The following is a 17,780-nucleotide window of genomic DNA, read 5'->3' as shown; positions in this document are numbered from 1 at the left end:
CAGTATGGGTAGTTTTTATCCTAATACTGGAATCATGGTCTTAAGAGAAGAACCAACAAGTTGCTCAACACTCACTTCTACACTGGCATAATCGCACATGGAACACTTAAATGGCTTCTCATGGGTGTGTTTATAACGACGATGCCGCACCAATTCTCCACTAGTCACAAAGGCCATGTCACAGTCTGGGCACTTGTGAGGACGAGTACCTAGAGAAAGGGGATTATAATAGGAAGAAAAGATCAAGGGCACCGTTAATGACAGTTCAATGTCTGAAAGAACTGCAGCATGAGGCTGAACCCTGGTCATCTCAATAAACTTGCACTAGCCTGAGAGTAACTCCAAAGCAACAAGTCAATAGAGTGTTGCTTTTGAATACAAAAATCTGCCCCCCACCACTGCTTTTTTTAAATACTCGTGGCAAGAATTACTATTAAACTCCACTTAGTTGGCCAGAGACCACTGTAGTGATACTGAAAGACCTGTCCTTCATGGAGCATATTACGTATACTTGTGAGTTCATTTGCTAGCCAGAAAACAAAATCATTTTTATCCCTAGTTTATGAATTCTGATCACTCTGGACCAAAAGTATGTTTCAACTCTCTTTTTGTTTTTTAACAAGGTTTTATTTGTTTTAGATAGAGAGAGAGAGAAAAAGCGTGTGAACGCGTGCACAAGCAGGGAAAGGGACAGAGGGAGAGAGGGAAGCAGACTCCCCTGCTGAGCAGGGTGCCGGACGCGGGGGCTCAATCCTAGGACCCTGGGATCATAACCTGAGCCCAAGGCAGATGCTTAACCAACTGAGCCACCCACGCACCCTATTTAAACTCTTGATTTAAAAAATATTGGGGCGCCTGGGTGGCTCAGTGGTTAAAGCCTCTGCCTTCAGCTCGGGTCGTGATCTCGGGGTCCTGGGATCGGGTCCCGCATCGGGCTCTCTGCTCGGCGGGGAGCCTGCCTCCTCCTCCTGTCTCTCTCTGCCTGCCTCTCTGCCTACTTGTGATCTGCCTGTCAAAAAAAAAAAAATTATATATATATATATATATATATATAGAGAGAGAGAGAGAGAGAGAGAGAGAGAGAGAAAGAGAGCGAGCGCGCGCGCACCTTGGGGCACCTGGGTGGCTAGGCAGGTTGAGCATCTGACTCTTTTTTTTTTTTAAATACACATATTTTTTTAAATTAAGATTTTATTTATTTATTTGACAGAGAGAGATCACAAGTAGGCAGAGAGGCAGGCAGAGAGAGAGAGAGAGAGGAGGAAGCAGGCTCCCTGCTGAGCAGGGAGCCCGATGCAAGGCTCGATCCCAGCACCCTGGGATCATGACCTGAGCCGAAGGCAGAGGCTTTAATCCACTGAGCCACCCAGGCACCCAAGATTACCGTTTTTATTTTTATTATTATTTTTTAAGATTTTATTTATTTGACAAACAGAGAGATCACAAGTAGGCAGAGAGAAAGGGGGAAGCAGGCTCCCGGCTGAGAAGAGAGCCCAACTTGGGGCTTGATCCCAGGACTCCGAGATCACGACCTGAGCCGAAGGCAGAGGCTTAACCCACTGAGCCAGCTAGGTGCCCCAAGATTACCGATTTAAAAAAAAATCTCTACACCCAATGTGGGGCTTTAATTTATAACCCTGAGATCAAGAGTTGCATGCTCTACTGACTGAGCCAGCCAGGTACCCCTTAACAGATCTCTTTCAAACATCCATATCTAATACTCTGTGATCTGAATGTCAATTCATGGAATATTTAAACATTTTTACAAACAAATAACATATTTTTTTCCCTTTTCCCCTTTTACTGAAGGAATCTTACTGTTTTTAGTATGTCCTCCTCACACAGCAGCCCTACAGTATAAGTGATTGATTACATTAGTGGATCTTCTCTAGTCACTTTACATTCTAAACACAGCATTGGAAATAGGCTCAGGTAATGACAATAAGGAGATAAGCTGACAGCAGAACACAGTGCTGTTTTCATACACAACTACTCAAAAACTATGGACCAGCTTTAATTGTGCACTGCAGGTAAAGGATGACAACAAAGTAACTCCGAACACCAAAATCAAAGGAAGGCTACCTCTGAGAACAGAATTAGAAAGAGTCACAATGTAATGAATGGGACCAGCCATCAGTGGAAAGGATTCTGAGATTGAGAGACCCCTCAAGTGGGAAGTGTGATTAAAGTATGATAGTAACTAAGAAATTTCAAGGAATGTTCATTTGCTCAGTTTGCTTTTTTATTATCACTGGGGATGTAGGAGTGAAAGAGTTCTTGTCTTTAAAAAAGAGTTTGGCAGTACAGAGAGTTAAATAAAACAACAATTAACGAGAAGGAAAGCAGGGTCCATTTCTGTTGGGATAAACTGAGCTGAAAACCAAGAATTTCTAATGTTTACTTACCTAGTACTATCTAGGGGACAGAAAGAAGCCTGCTACTGGTAGACATAAGCATGGCAATTGGGAAAGCAGCAGACACTGCTGTACAACAGAGATTTTCATTGGGTTGCACCACATGATTGCTTATGTCCCTCTGCTCAGGATCCAGGCTTACCAAGTCACCCTTCAATCACTACATCTTACTGATATAGTCAAGGGTGTCCCCTAACATGCAATACAACTGCATTCAGAAAATGAAAAGGTGTATTCCTCATCAGAAACTGATTTTCTTAAAAAAAAAAAAAAAAAAGAGAGAGAGAGAGAGCCTGAGCATGAGAGAGGGAAAGAGAGCATGAGAAGGGGGAGGGTCAGAGGGAGAAGACTCCCTGCCAAGCAGGGAGCCTGATGTGGGACTCAATCCTGGGACTCCAGGATCATGACCTGAGCTGAAGGCAGTCACTTAACCAACTGAGCCACCCAGGGGCCCAGAAATTGATTTTCTGATTGCATCTGACCCTTTAGAGTTTGATTAGTATGAATTGGTTCCGCCAAAAGAGCTCTGAGCGACTAAACGGACCACATTCTTATTTTCAAACCTGAGGACTAAACCATGACACACTGTGGCCGCATCAAGCACTCCCATTTTAGGAAGTCCTATTATGTGGCCAAACGCTTTTATCTAGTTATATGCCCTTTCATAGTGTCTTCCAAATACCAAATAAAATATTTTATCAAGTGTCTTGACTAGAAAGCAGAGAAATAATGAAAAGGGACCAGATTGTATTAGCAAAGAATATACTAATGCACACATTGCTTACAGGCCAAACTTAACTTGGTCATGCTCAGTAGACTACCAGCCCATCAAATCAAAAACAAGAGCTGTGTTAAGTGGAGAATCTGGAGAGAGGAGAGCTACTCTGCATTAAGAACTGTGCGAGATAAGCTTCTATTAACACTAGTAGCAAATGCCAATACTGAAAGAGCAAAGAACCCAGAAGAGAACCTAAAGAGAGCTCCAGCAGTCCCTCCACTTTAGTGACTCCTGGGATCTGACCATAGCCAACACGATACTAATATAGAAAATTAAAGCACGGGGGCGCCTGGGTGGCTCAGTCCGTTAAGCATCTGCCTTCGGCTCAAGTCATGATCCCAAGGTCCTGGGATCGAGCCCCACATTGTGCTCTCTGTGCAGCTGGGAGTCTGCTTCTCCCTCTCCCCCACTCCCTCTGCCTGCCATGCTTCCCCTGCTTGTGCGCTCTGTCAAATAAATAAGTAAAACCTTTAAAAAAAAAAAAAAGAACATTAAAGTATGTATGGAGCACAAATAAGTAGGTGTCTGAACTGCTAGAGTAACACCTTCAACTTTCCATTCTGAGGTTATGAATTACTTACCTTTGTTGAAGTGAAACAACCAGAAACCATGGTTTTTACAAGAGCAGAGTTGTGTTGCTATTTCTAATGTACATCCTTATAATGCCTGGCAACTGTTGCCCGGGAATTTTGGGGGTCATGTTTTGTCACTGACGTTAAAAATTTTTTTTTTAAGATTTTTTTTTTTTTTTAATTTATTTGACAGAGAGAGATCACAAGTAGGCAGAGAGCCAGGCAGAGAGAGAGGAGGAAGCAGGCTCCCTGCTGAGCAGAGAACCTGACGTGGGGCTCGATCCCAGGACTCTGAGATCATGACCCGAGCCGAAGGCAGAGGCTTTAACCCACTGAGCCACCCAGGCGCCCCGTCACTGACGTTAAAACCTTAACAACACAATGGTGATGTCCTTTAGGAAATATTACAGGTTAACTGCCATAGATAATTTTTTTCTGGATCACCACCCTTTAACAGTTTGGATTATTTTCCACTAAATTTTCTTTATATTTGTCTATAAATTCATCTGCTTATAATAAATCAGGATTACAGCATAAGAAAGAACAAAAATCATTCTTAACTTCCCACCTGAACCAGCCTGGATGATACTCAAAACCCAAGTTTTAGCCTTTGCTATGCTGTAGCCCCCAACATTCATATCCAGCACCTGTGTGTGTGTTAAGGTGATTCCTCAGGAGGGTGACTGTTCTGAATGCCCTGCCACAGAGATGGCACTTGTGTGGTCTCTCATCAGTGTGACTTTTCATGTGACGATCCAAATTTGAACGCCGTGGACATGTGTAACTGCAAAGCTCACACTGGAATGTCTTCTTTACACCTATATGAAAAACAAAACACTTACTTCTTGCAAGGTTTCAAAGTGTTAAGTTTACTCCTAATGTTAAATTTCTACAAATAAATTTCATTAGTCTTTTTAAACTAAATCCAACTTCAGTCATATTTAATTGTTACTATTTCATGCCACTAATAGATTTGTCTTCAGGACTTAAAATGTATGGAATTTGGAAAAACTGTTATTCTGGCTGAAAGGACTGGTTCCCAGCTCCTGATCTTTAAAATAAAAAAAAAAAAGGAAAGAAAATTCCATTTACTAAAAAATAATTTACATACACCCTGTGTTATTTGCTTTATCCCAAAATGACTTTATGAGAATATAATGGATAAATTCATTTTACCTTTCTTTTTAATTTTTGTTGGTTTTGGAGGCTTCATGTTACCAACCACTTTTTCTGCATTAACCTCCGATAGCAGACCCTCCTGCTGCTCTTCCTCAAAATCGTAGACAGACACATCCACATCTTTGCCCTCCTCTGTGTAACGCAGTTTGCTCTTTTTGGTTTTCTTTGTTTTTTTGGCTGGTGGCTGATAATCTGGGTCTTTTTGCCAACTAGGATCTTCTTGAGGTGGAAGTTCTCCTTGCTCTAATGTCTCCACCTCTCCATTGGCCCCTACTTTCACCACTTGAAACCCTTCAGGCAAAGGTAAGGTGTGACATATCATAGGTTCGCTTTCTGCAAGGCCCTCTTTAGACACTTCATTCTCATAAGCCCCCTGAAGTTCTTCTACTGAAGTGGTGGCAACAGGTACAGTCACAGGAACGGGTACTTGGACAAGCTGAAGCTCTCCTATGTTTATGGGCTGTTCCTCCATATTTACAACCTGCAAGGTTATGATCTGGGTATCGTCCACAGCAGCCTCTGCTTCCGGAGCGACTGTACCCTCCATTACTTCAGTCTTCATCTGAAGAAGGGTGGGATCCAGCTGTTCCATCATCACCATCTGTACACTGCTATTGACATCCTGGACCACCTCACCCCCATCAGTCTGGTTCTGGGGCAGGTGGCAAGTGTCCTCTTCCTGGCCTCCTTCCCGGCGTCTCTGGTAAGTCTTTCTTTCCTTTCCTTTAATGAAAGTTTCAGACTCTTCAACAATGGCTTCAACCGCCTCACCTTCCATTTCCCCTTCCTTTATTAAGGGAAAACACAGATTGTTATTTATTCTTTCATTCATTCCACAGATTGTTATTTAAAATAAAGCTTGTCTAAGTGAAAATACATACATTTTAAAACAAAAGGACCCTTGAAAAACGAATTAGGAAATCAATGGCTGTTAATATTCAAAAAGACAACAGATATTATGAACCTCCTGATGGAAAAACAAACTACCATTATGAAGCAGTCTTATTAAACAGAACAAAAAATCTGAAAATAATCAAGTCTCTAAATCCAACCACCAATTAACAGGAAATTGGTGACAGAATTCGTTTCTTTTTTAAAGATTATTTATTTGAGAGAGAGAACGTGTGTGCTTACAAGCAGAGGGGAGGGGCAGGGGAAGAAGCAGACTCCCTACTGAGCAAGGAGCCTGATGAGGGGCTTGATCCCAGGAACCCTGAGATCATGACTTGAGTCAAAGTCAGACATTTAACCAACTGAGCCACCCAGATGCCCTGGTGAGAGAGTATGTTAAATTATACTACCAGGATGAAATCAGTGTAATTGTGACTGAAGGAAACTCTGCAGGATTGACTACCCAGTTTCTTCTGCAAATAAATCACCAAGACAAAAACGAGAAGGATAGAGGGAGAATATACACATCAATGGTTCTCAACCTGGATGACTGCCTCCAGGGGGGCATTTGGCAAGGCCTGTGACATTTTTGGTTGTCACTACTAGGGTGGGTGGGCCACTAGCATCTAGTGCAGAGGCCAAAGATGTCACTAAGTACTCTGCTACGCACAGGTTCAGTCCTCCACACCAAAGAATTATTACTGGTCCACAAACATCAACAGTACTGAGGTTGAGAAACGCTGACAGACAAAAAGAGATCTAAGAAATACTGTACTCGGGGGCTCCTTGGTGGCTCAGATGGTTGGGGGCTGCCTTGGGCTCCTGTCATGATCCTGGGGTCATGGGATCAGCCCTGCACTGGGCTCCCTGCTTCTCCCTCTCCTTCCCCTGCTTGTGCCCTCACTCTGTCAAATAAATAAATAAAATCTTAAAAAATAATAATACAGTATCGGGGCACCTGGGTGGCTCAGTCAGTTCGACTCTTTTTTTTTTTTTTTTTTAAGATTTTATTTATTTAACAGAGAGAGACACAGCAAGAGAGGGAATACAAGTATGGGGAGTGGGAGAGGGAGAAGGGGCTTCCCATGAAGCAAGGAGCCCGATGCGGAGCTCGATCCCAGGACCCTGGGATCACGACCTGAGCCTAAGGCAGCCGCTTAACGACTGAGCCACCCAGGTGCCCCAGTCAGTTCAACTCTTTGTTTCAGCTCAGGTCATGATCTCATGGCCCTGGAATCAAGCTAGGCATAGGGCTCTGCACCCAGCAGGGAGTCCGCCTGAGACTCTTCCTCTGACCCTCCCTTTGTTCACAAGTGTGTGTACACTGTCTCTCAAATAAATAAATCTTTAAAGAAATACAGCAGTTAAGCATCTGCCTTTGGCTTGGGTCATGATCCCAGGGTCCAGGGATTGAGCCCCGTATCAGGATCCTTGGTCAGTGGGGAGCCTGCTTCTCCCTCTCCCTCTGACTGCCAATCCCCCTGCTTGTGTGCGTGCTCTCTAATAAATAAAATGTAAAAAAAAAAAAAATAAAGAAATACAGCAATCAACCATAACATATGGACCTTTCTGGATCCTGATTCAAACCAACAAATTATTTAAAAAAATAGGACATGAGACAATTAGATTCATCTCTGGATTTTTTTTTTCCCCAGTTCTGGGTATTTGATGATATTAAAGAATTATTAACAAAACTAGTTCAAATCCTTTACATTTCCTGTATCTATTAATAAAAACACTGGCAGAGGGCCTTGCTATTTTTAGCTAAATTCTACCTTAGAAAATATCCTATCATAGTGTTTTCTCACCCTGTTTTCTTGGAGCCAGAATCAAACCTTGGATCCAGACTCCAATGGTCCTGATTGTGGCTACCACACAACACTACCTCCTGTGTCATACCATCAACTTGACATTCATCTATCTCTCCTCTGTGAGACCATGAATTCCTTGAGGACAGGGACCATGTACAACAAGACATTTTTGCTCCAGAGCACTATGACTAGGTTGGTAGATACTGCTAACTGAAGATATTAAAAAAAAAAAACAGGAAAAGAAAAATGAGCCAATTCATAGTTTCTGGCTCTTGTGAGTACCAAAGTACCCAGACACCTAAGAGTAAAATGGACCTGAACAATCATCTAATTCACAAAATAACTGAAGTATATACAAGGTTAATTCAAAATTAAAGTGTTTTGTATTCTTGCCCTAGTCTTAAACGAAGATTTTGGTACTTCCATTAGAGACACATTTCTCTAATTCTCTGTTGGGGCACCTTAACACTGTACCCACATAGGCAGTCAGAACCACCTACAAGGCAGTACAAAGACCACAGAGGGACGGGTGAGGCTTGGTCCTGCATTCAAGGAGTTGCTATCTATTTTACTTATTTACGTATTTTTTTATAATATATATTTTTAAAGATTTTATTTGACAGAGAGAGACACAGCGAGAGAGGGATCACAAGCAGGGGGACTGGGAGAGGGAGAAGCAGGCTTCCCACTAAGCAAGGAGCCCGACACAAGGCTCGATCCCAGGACACTGGGAACATGACCTGAGTCGAAGGCAGCTGCTTAATGGCTAAGCCACCCAGGCACCGCATATTTATGTATTTTTAGAAGTTTATTTAATTAAGTAATCTCTATACCCAATGTGGGGCTCCAACTCACAACCTGAGATCAAGAGTCACATACTCTTCTGAGTGAGCCAGCCAGGCACCTCTAAGGAGTTACTACTACCTAACTTAAGGGACAGAACAGGTACAATGGTTTAAGGTAAAGCATGTAGATATGGAGAACTCAACATAACCAATGTGAACTAGTCATACTGTAAATTCTCAACAGTCCCATGGGGTTGGTGCTATTACTGTGTTGGACAGCACTGCTATATATCTTTGTTACTCAAAGCATGGTCCAAGGACCAGCAGCAATGGCATAACCATGGAGCTTATCAGAAGCACAAAACATGGGCACCTGGGTGGCTCAGTGGGTTAAAGCCTCTGCCTTCGGCTCAGGTCAATGATCCCAGTGTCCTGGGATCGAGACCCGCGTCGGGCTGTCTGCTTGGCGGGGAGCCTGCTTCTCCCTCTCTATCTGCCTGTCTCTCTGCCTACTTGTGATCTCTGTCTGTCAAATAAATAAATAAATAAAATCTAAAAAAAAAAAAAAAAAAAAAACCCCAAAACAAACAAAAAAACAACCCACAAAACTTCAGGCTCTATTCTTTTTTTTTTTAAGATTTTATTTACATATTTGACAGAGATTGCAAGTAGGCAGAGAGGAAGAGGGAAGCAGGCTCCCCGCCGAGCAGAGCGCCCAATGCGGGGCTCGATTCCAGGACCCTGAAATCACGACCTGAGCCGAAGTCAGAGGCTCAACCCACTGAGCCAACCAGGCGTCCCTCTATTCTTTTTTCTTAAACAATTCTTTTTTTTTTTTTTTTTTTAAGATTTTATTTATTTATTTGAGAGATCACAAGTAGGCAGAGAGGCAGGCAGAGAGAGAGGAGGAAGCAGGCTCCCTGCCGAGCAGAGAGCTCGATTTGGGGCTCAATCCCAGGACCCTGGGACCATGACCTGAGCCAAAGAGGCTTTAACCCACTGAGCCACCCAGGCGCCCCTTAAACAATTCTTTTTAAGTTTTTTATTTATTTAAGTAATCGCTACACCAAACATGTAGCTCAAACTTAGAACTCTGAGATCAAGAGTCATACACTCTTCCAATTGAGCCAGGTAGGCTCCCCTTCAGGCTCTCCTCTTGACCCACAGAATCAGAACTTGCAATTTAACAGATCTCCAAGTGATTTCCTACATTCAAGTTTGAGAAGTACTACTTTATACCATTGCTCTTCACAGATTTTTTAAAAAGATAATTTTCAGGCCAGGAAGGTCCCCAAATTAGTACCCCAACAAGAATGGGTAATTCCAAATGCTAGAATTAGGGAACAGAGAAAAAGCCCATCTATCTTGGTGACATTCTTGGGAAAAATACCAAAGCAGAGAGAACAAAAAATTCATAAGCCATCAATGCTAATACTGACCCTGCCAGACAATCACTACATAATCCCAGGCTATTTAGATAACTTCTATTGTAAAACTGGTGAAGGAAAAACATTTAATCTCTGAGCTCTGTCAGATTGTGAGGCATACAATTTGAAGAACACAAAAAAAACCCATCTCCCCTCTGGCTTGAATTTTAGAACTTTTAAATATAAATAACTTATAAATAACTTGCTTGTAAATAACCAAGTCTAACCTAAAAGCAATCACTGGAATTATAAACCAGGTAGAAAAGAAATGGTACAAGGAGTACAAACTGAAACCAACTGTGTTGCCAGGGAGCTGAGCAGACAGAGTACTCTCTCACTGAAAAAACACTCCACACAGGGTTCCTGAACATCAGCCTCTATTCAGGGTCTTGATAAGCAGCAGGTTCAGTTTTTACAGAGAAAAGTCAGATACAAAGTAGCAAGGCACAGGCCTCTCCCATACACTGCTTAGAAAACTCAAAAGCAATCCCTCAAGCAGTGGATCTGTTTACCTAACTTTCCCCATGAGGATGGAGTCCCTTCTCTGAATCAATAACTAACCTAATAGCCTGGACCAGGTCTCTCCTCCCACTCCCTGAGGACTGTGCTCTGCCAGCCGTCCCACCCCTTCCACAGTTATGATCCATTTCTTCTCTTCCTCTACAGAATCAGCTCTGTTTCTACTCAGTTTCACTTAGCCACACAACATGCACAGAATACACTTACAAAGAGACTCTTAACTACAGGAAACAAACTGAGGGTAGCTGGAGGGGATGGGGTAATTGGGTGATGGGCACTGCAGAGAGCACTTGATGTAATGAGCACTGGGTGTTATATGCAAGTGACGAATCACTAAATTATCTCTGAAACCAGTAATATACTATATGTTAAAATGAATTAAAAAAAAACTCTTACACTCCTCCTCCTCTCCCCCCATGCTCTTCCTCTCCCCTTCAGTCAGCCATGCTTTCTACATTTTTCAAACATTTTTGTGGACCAACACTACTAAAAAGGGGTTTACATGTACCTTCAGAACACAATATTTTTTAGATTATCGAAGTATAATCTAAAATATAAATATAAAATATATATATTTTATGTACTTCACTTTTTAGAGAAATCTGAAAAGTGAAGCACATAAAATATATATATATATATTTTTTTTTTTTTTTAAGATTTTATTTATGTATTTGACAGACAGAGATCATAAGTAGGCAGAGAGGCAGGCAAAGGGAGAGGAGGAAGCAGGCTCCCCGCTGAGCAGAGAGCCCGATGTGGGGCTCGATCCCAGGACCCTGGGATCATGACCTGAGCCGAAGGCAGAGGCTTTAAACCACTGAGCCACCCAGGTGCCTCTAAAATATATATATTTTAAAGTTATTCATGGGGCACCTGGCTGGCTCTGTCGGGGGGGGGCCTCTTGATCTTGGGATTGTGGGTTCAAACGCCATGTTGGGTGTAGAGATTATTTAAAAAATAAAATCTTTAGGGGCGCCTGGGTGGCTCAGTGGGTTAAAGCCTCTGCCTTCAGCTCGGGTCATGATCCCAGGGTCCTGGGATTGAGCCCCCCATCAGGCTCTCTGCTCAGTGGGGAGCCTGCTTCCTCCTCTCTCTCTTCTTGTTTCTCTGCCTACTTGTGATCTCTGTCAAGTAAATAAATAAAAATCTTAAAAAATAAAATAAAAATAAAAAAATAAAATCTTTAAAAAAAAAAAGTTACTGGGGCGCCTGGGTGGCTCAGTGGGTTAAGCCTCTGCCTTTGACTCAGGTCATGATCTCAGGGTCCTGGGATCGAGCCCTGTGTCAGGCTTGCTGCTTAGCGGGGAGCCTCTTCGCCTCACCACCCCCACCACCTATGTGTGATCTCTGTCAGATAAATAAATAAAATCTTTAAAAAAAAGTTATACACAATCCCTATACCTAGAGACAATCACCTAGCCCTTTTGTTTTGTTTCCCCCTTATGGATACGTATTTTTATATAGATGAGATGACATCATATATTTAGTTTGCACACCCTTGTATAAGGCTTTGCTTGCCTTCAGAACATATCCATACTAAAAAGGACTCCACTCCCTCTTTAGCCTCAGTGGTCCCTCTGCTTGGTCCATAAGCACCATATACCAGGAACCACAACAGCTAACCCAAAGGCCTTCCCCTCACCCTCCCATCTCAGTTTCTCTGGCAATTGACAGCATGAAACTTGTATTCCTCCTTCATTAGCCTCTTTACTCCCTCTGTCCTTCCTAGGTCTCTTCTTTGCCTCTGAAAGCTGCTCTACCTGCCCCTTCCAACACATCAAGGCTCTATTCCTTTCTCTATTGCCACTCCAGGTGCCAGCCTTTTTAGTTCAGCTGTCTCCAGAGATTTTTCTTTTTTTTTTTCTTTTATTTTTTTAAAGATTTTATTTATTTATTTGACAGAGATCACAAGTAGGCAGAGAGGCAGGCAGAGAGAGAGAGGAGGAAGCAGGTTCTCCACTGAGCAGAGAGCCCGATGCGGGGCTCGATCCCAGGACCCTGGGATCATGACCCGAGCCGAAGGCAGAGACTTTAACCCACTGAGCCACCCAGGCGTCCCTCCAGAGATCTTTCAAATCCGTATCTGCATTTCCTTAATTTCACTCTCTATAGGAGATCTCTCCATATGGATGTCTAGCTATCACCTTCAACTCAATGGCACTGGAAAAGGAATAAGGAGACTGGACTATAGTCCCTAATCCATGACTGACCAAAGGTGCTTAGAAAGTGGATTGGTCTTCTGAAGAACAGTTTTCAGGACACCTGGGTGGCTCAGTTGGTTAAGCATCTGCCTTCGGCTCAGGTCATGATGCCGGGGGTCCTGGGATCAAGCCCTACCTACACTGGGCTCCTTGCTCAGCAGGGAGCCTGCTTCTTTCTCTGCCTCTGCCTGCTTGTGCTCTCTCTCTGTCAAATAAATAAATAAAATCTAAAAAAAAAAAAAAAAGAACAGATCTTTTACATTTTTTTTTTTTAAGATTTTGTTTATTTATTTAACAGAGATCAGAAGTAGGCAGAGAGGCAGGCAGAAAGAGAGGGGGAAAGCAGGCTCCCTGCCGAGCAGAGAGCCCGATGTGGGGCTCGATCCCAGGACTCTGGGATCATGACCTGAGCTGAAGGCAGAGGCCTAACCCACTGAGCCACCCAGGTGCCCATCTTTTACATATTTCTGTCATCCTGGTGACAAAGTGAAGCTTACAAACATTTGTTTTAATTAATTAATTTATTTTTTTTAAACATTTTATTTATTTATTTGAGAGAAGAGAGAGACAGTGAGAGAGAGCATGAGCGAGGAGAAGGTCAGAGGGAGAAGCAGACTCCCCGTGGAGCTGGGAGCCCGATGCGGGACTCGATCCAGGGACTCCCAAGATCATGACCTGAGCTGAAGGCAGCCGCTTAACCAACTGAGCCACCCAGGCGCCCTAATTTATTTATTTTAAATGGTAATTTCTGGGGGTGCCTGGGTGACTCGGTTAAGTGTCTGCCTTTGGCTCAGGTCATGATCTCATGGTCCTAGGATGGAACCCCAGTAGGACTCCCTGCTCAGTGGGGAGTCTGGTTCTCCCTCTCCCTCTGTTCCTCCCTCTCCCTGACCCCTGCTCAAGCTCTCATTCTCTCTCAAGTGAACAAAATCTTGAAAAATCATTTGATCAACTTCTACAATAGGGCCAAAGAAGGTTCCCTCAGATTGTGACTGTGCGATCTTGGCACTTGCAAATGTCGGGGCCGGCAGAGAGGAAAACTGGCACCTGAACACTTATCTGCCCTTGCTGACTACTGGTCGAGTGGGAGGATGCAAAAGCCTGGCCTGTAACAGGGGCTCTTATGGTTTGGCCATGTTCTTACCAACCGGCCTGGCCTGCAACCTTGGGAGCCTACTGGATCAGCCCTCTTCCTCTTGTCTCAGTTTTCTCTTTTCTTTTATTTTTTAAGATTTATTTATTTGACAGAGAAATCACAAGTAGGCAGAGAGGAAGGCAGAGTGAGAAAGGGGGAAGCAGGCTCCCTGCCAAGCAGAGAGCCTGATGCGGCCCGATCCCAGGACCCTGAGATCATGACCTAAGCCGAAGGCAGAGGCTCAACCCACTGAACCACTCAGGAGCCCCATCTCAGTCTTTTCTCTGCCAGCTTTGTGTTGCTCAAATCTTTCATATCTTAAAACTTCTTTAACCCACTCGGTAATTTAGCATCTGCCATTTCTGTATTCCTTCCATGGTCTACCTCACACTAGCCGTTTCCACTCCTTTATTTCTTTTCTATACCTTCAGTCTGGTTTCTGTTCCCCAAATTCTCTACTGAATTGCTCTAAGGGGTACAATGGTCCTTAACTAGTAAATCCAAAGGAGACTCTCTGTCCTGATCTGACTTGACCTCTCTGTGGAAGTCAGCATTCTAGTCTAGGCTTTATCCCAGAATTATGCCAGACCATCAGGAAAAAAAGCCGGGTATATTTGTGTCACATGGTCTTATCCCTTACAGAACTGCTTTCACCAAGTTTTGTTTTGGCCTTATGCCCTTGGCTTACACTAAAGGATATGTGGGAGAAATTTTCGAGTTACATGCTTAAAAAAGCTTTTCTTTAACTAAGGAATTTTTTCTTTCATTGTTAAGACCTGTGTAGCAGGATCTGAGTTACCATTTTTTTTAGTTGGCCACACCCTGATCACTTTTTTTTTCCCTCTCAAGCTATATAATAGCCTTCTATTCTAATTTGTATTTTCTAGGGTTCCGATTTTCTTTCTTTTTTAAACAGAGAGGAAGAAGGTGGAACTGGGCAGAGAGACAGAATCCCAAGCAGGCTCCATGCCCAGTGCAAAGCCTGATGCAAAACTCAATCTCACGACCCTGAACCGAAACGGAGAACCAAGGGGCACCTGGGTGGCTCAGGTCATGATCCCAGAGTCCTGGGATCAAGCCCCACATCAGGCTCCCTGCTCAGCAGACAGCCTGCTTCTCCCTCTCCCTCTGCCTGCTACTCTGCCTGTTTGTGCTATCTCGCTGTCAAATAAATAAATAAAATCTTAAAAAAAAAAATTTCACATAAAAAAAAAGAAACCTATCAAAATAAAAAGAACCTCAACTAAAAATTTGAAGACCTATTTCAAGACTACAAACTCTCCCAAGAACATAAAAGACCTCACTAAACAGGGAAGCTACTATGTTTATCCATGATCAGAAAGGCCAAACATGGGGCACATGAGTGGCTCAGTTGGTTAGGAATCTCCCTTTCCCTCAGGTCATGATTCCAGGACCTTGAGATCAAGTCCCATGTCGGGCTCCCTGCTTAGCAGCAGGGTGTCTGCTTCTCTCTGTCTCTCCTCATCCCTGGCTTGTGCGGGCGCACGTGTTACCTCTCTCTCTCAAAAAAAAAAAAAAAAAAAAGGCTGGAGATCAGAAAGCGCCTCATTCTTTGTCCTTTATATAAGGTAATTCTCAAAATGTCTGAAAAATAAACAAGATGATGAGGAGAGCAATAAAATTTCCAAAAAATGAAAGCAACCTTCTATTTCCAAATATTAACATGTTATAAAGCCACAATAATTAATGTAGTGTAACTGGCACCATCACAAATAGCCTATCTGAACAGAAGAGACAATCCAGAAACCCCTAGAACATAAAAAGCTGTCCTTTTAAAAATTAGTTGGTAACAGAGGATTACTCCATAAAAAGTGCCAAAAAGCTATTAAGCTACTTGGAAAATACTGACACACACACACACATAAAAACAACACAACAACAAAAAGAACCCACCTTGAAAAAAGATAATAGGTGAAGAGCCTTCCGATCTCAGAATGAGGAAGGCTTTGTGCTAAGACACAGAAATAACAGGGAGAAACCAGAGTAAATTACTGAAATTTTGACCATAAAGATTTTATTTATTTACTTGACAGAGAGAGAGACACAGCAAAAGAGGAAACACAAACAGGGGGAATGGGAGAGGGAGAAGCAGGCTTCCTGCTGAGCAGAGAGCCTGATGCAGCGCTTGATGCCTAGGATCCTGGGATTACGATCTGAGCCGAAGGCAGACGCCCAACGAATGATCCACCCAGGCTCCCCCGCAAAAAAAAAAAATTTTTTTTAAATATTTTTATTTATTTGTCAGAAAGAGAGAACACACACACGGAAGACAGAGGGAGAAGCAGGCTCCTGGTTGAGCAGGGAGACCAACGCAGGACTCGATCCAGGACCCTGGGATCATGACCTCAGCTGAAGGCAGATGCTTAACTGACTGAGCCATCCAATGTCCCTCCCCCACCCTAAAAAATTCTTATGACAAAAACATTGAACAAAATTAAAAAGAAAATAGTCAACAAAGAAATAAGTATTTGTAGCATATGTGACAAAGGATTAACATCCTTATCATACGATTGTAAAATTTATGAGAAAAAGATGAACATCAAAAGGGAAAAAAAAGCTGGGCAAAGCACACAAATAAATGACTCAAAAAAAAAAAAAAAGGAGGAGGAAGGAAGGAAAAAGAACTTCTTTAACACTAAATCAAACAAAAAAGCAAATTAACGTAACACGACAGCATGTTATGTCTATTAAACTGCCACGGCTGTTTTATTTATTTTTTTTTTTAAAGATTTTATTTATTTATTTGACAGAGAGAGATCACAAGTAGGCAGAGAGGCAGGCAGAGAGAGGGGGAAGCAGGCTCCCTGCTGAGCAGAGAGCCCGATGCAGGACTTGATCCCAGGACGCTGGGATCATGACCTGAGCCGAAAGCAGAGGCTTTAACCCACTGAGCCACCCAGGTGCCCGCTACAGCTGTTTTAAAGGATAGTCCCTAATGTTGGTGCCATGAAATCAGCAAGGTAAATGGTGATATGAATCAAGAATTTTCAAAATATTCAAATTGGTGGCCCAGTAACTCCGCTTCACTTCATGCCCAGAAATAATCAGAGATGAACATTAAGATTATAAGGACATTATTTTAAGTTTATTTATTTAATCTCTATACCCAATGCGGGGCTCAAATTCATGACCCCGAGAGATCAAGAGTCACAAACTCTTTTAACTAAGCCTGACTCATTATAAACAACTTAGAAGTACAACCACAGGTGAATAGTTAAAACCTGGAAAACGATACACCCACAAAATGTAATATTATGTAGACAATGACAAATCACATTTCCTTTTTTTTTTTTTTTAATTTTATTTATTTATTTGACAGAGAGACAGAGATCACAAGTAGGCAGAGAGGCAGACAGAGAGAGAGAGGGAAGCAGGTGCCCCGCTGAGCAGAGAGCCTGATGCAGGGTTCAATCCCGGGACCCCAAGATCATGACCTGAGCCGAAGGCAGAGGCTTAATCCACTGAGTCACCCAGGCGCCCCCCAAAAAATCACATTTCAATATAATGCCTAATATGAGGTAAATGCTCATTCCATATTGAAAAAAGGAGGGAAGGGACAGGAGAAGCAGAATGTATAGTCATTGAAAACTTAGGTCCCCCAGCCAAAAACCTGCATCCCAATTCTGGTTCCTCTACTAATCTAGCAGTGTGACACGGAGTGAGATATGCTACCCTCTGTGCTTCTGTTTCCTTTTGTACAAAACAGGGACAATAATGGTATCCACTTCACAGGCTGTCATAAAGACTCAACAGAACAATGCACACACAAAGCCTGGCTCCAATGCTCCTCTGTATCATTACACTGTGTTCCTCTGGATCCTCCACCCCAGAGGGTAAGGAATACATGTTAACCAAACAAATATATAACCTTTCTGTTTTCTAGAATCCTTTTTTTTTTTTTTTTTAAAGATTTTGAGAGAGAGAGAGAAAGTAAGTGGGGGAAGGGGAGGGAGGAAGGGAAAGGGAGAGGGAGAAGCACACTCCCCACCAAGCAGGGAGCCCAACGAGGGGCTTGATCCCAGGACCCTGGGACCATGACCCGAGCCA

The 17,780-nt window shown here is 42.9% G+C and overlaps 1 protein-coding gene across 3 annotated transcripts in view; it reads right to left on the bottom strand.

The window, feature by feature from the left end:
- The window catches only part of LOC111152745 (CCCTC-binding factor), a 53,157-nt gene that overhangs the window by 17,173 nt on the left and 18,204 nt on the right, over positions 1–17,780 (bottom strand). For all 3 annotated transcript variants that reach the window (XM_022511343.1, XM_022511342.1, XM_022511344.1), the window contains 3 exons: positions 4,941–5,730; positions 4,412–4,582; positions 76–209 (listed from right to left, as the gene is read on the bottom strand). In XM_022511343.1, coding sequence (XP_022367051.1) covers positions 76–209; positions 4,412–4,582; positions 4,941–5,721 — 1,086 coding nt within the window. In that variant the 5' untranslated portion in view covers positions 5,722–5,730. The remainder of the gene's footprint in view (positions 1–75; positions 210–4,411; positions 4,583–4,940; positions 5,731–17,780) is intronic.

This window comes from Enhydra lutris, unplaced genomic scaffold (assembly GCF_002288905.1).
Source record: "Enhydra lutris kenyoni isolate GAN:26980312 unplaced genomic scaffold, ASM228890v2 scaffoldscaffold30, whole genome shotgun sequence".
Classification (NCBI taxonomy): Eukaryota; Metazoa; Chordata; class Mammalia; order Carnivora; family Mustelidae; genus Enhydra; species Enhydra lutris.
This window is presented reverse-complemented; position numbering and strand designations above follow the sequence as displayed.